Here is a 1,114-nt window from a genome sequence, read left to right as displayed (position 1 = left end):
GGGATGCCGGGGACCACCACCCACCCTGCCCCTCTGGGCTGATGGGGCACTGGGGACCCAGCACCCACCCAGAGCCCGTGTGACACCCAGGGACCCCCCCCACCCACTACAGCCAGCAGCAGCAGGTCCCCACTCACAGCTGCTCCTGCAGCTCCAGGATGACGCCCTCCAGCTCCCTCTTCTCCAGCTGGTTCTGCACCATCGCCTCCTCCAGGCGCAGCTTCAGCTGCTTGTTCTCCGCCTCCAGGTCCTTCAGCTGCGACTCCCGCAGCCGCACCAGCTCCTCCAGGTACCCCTGTGCAAGGCCACCATCAGCAGCACCCTGCTGCCCCCCCACCAGGACCCCCACATCCCCATAGGACCCCCCCACGTCCCCAGGGCCACCCAGGGTGGCAGTGGCATGAAGGGCTGTAGGTACCCCCAGGCTGCGGATGCAGGGATGCGGTGGGGGGATGCTCTGGGCTGGAGCATCCCTGGGAGGGTCAGTATCCAGGTGGTCTCATCCCAGCTCCTGGTACCTTTTGGGCATAAACAATGCGAAATTTCTTCTCCATCTTGCGCCACTTGTTGTACCAGCTGTCATCATCAGTGACCAGGGGCAGGTAGGGGTGGTCAGGGGAGCTGTCCTCACTCGTGCTGCTCTCCACGCTGCCCCGCTCCTCCTCCTCACTCAGGTGGTCGTACCTGGGGGGTACAGGGGCTCAGTGGGGACAGCAAGGGGCTGGCATGGGTGGGGGGAGCCCAGCTGAGCCCCACCGGGGTGTTTGGGGAGAGACACCACCCCAGGGAGGCCACCCCAGCTCTTACCTCTGTGTGAACTTCAGGTAGGGCGTGTAGTCAATGACCATGGGCATCTTCCCGTCCATCACCTCACCCTTCAGGCAGAAGCTGAGGGGTGGCAGGAGAAGGAGCAGAGATTCAGAGCAGCCCCAGGGGGTTGGAGTGGGATGGGAGACAGTCAGGGCAGGGTCCCCATGTCCCACCATGTCACCCACCCCTACCTGAAGTCGATGGTGCCGAGCCCGACGAGCATCCCCGTGAGCACCATGGCCTCCTCCCGCAGCATGATGGACCCGTCCTCATAGAACCGCCTGCAGGGGAAAAACCCTGGCGC

General features: G+C 64.6%; 1 protein-coding gene across 1 annotated transcript in view; it reads right to left on the bottom strand.

Moving 5' to 3' along the window:
• Positions 1–1,114, bottom strand: part of RUNDC3A (RUN domain containing 3A) — a gene marked incomplete at its 5' end in the record, with an annotated part of 5,556 nt that overhangs the window by 2,814 nt on the left and 1,628 nt on the right. Inside the window, 4 exons of the mRNA XM_010008115.1 lie at positions 138–295; positions 519–684; positions 808–888; positions 1,002–1,091. Of these exons, the coding sequence (XP_010006417.1) occupies positions 138–295; positions 519–684; positions 808–888; positions 1,002–1,091 (495 nt within the window). The remainder of the gene's footprint in view (positions 1–137; positions 296–518; positions 685–807; positions 889–1,001; positions 1,092–1,114) is intronic.

Source organism: Chaetura pelagica, unplaced genomic scaffold, assembly GCF_000747805.2.
Source record: "Chaetura pelagica isolate M959 unplaced genomic scaffold, ChaPel_1.0 scaffold520, whole genome shotgun sequence".
NCBI classification, from domain to species: domain Eukaryota; kingdom Metazoa; phylum Chordata; class Aves; order Apodiformes; family Apodidae; genus Chaetura; species Chaetura pelagica.
Note: the sequence above shows the minus strand (reverse complement) of the source record. Positions and strands in the feature narration are given on the sequence as shown.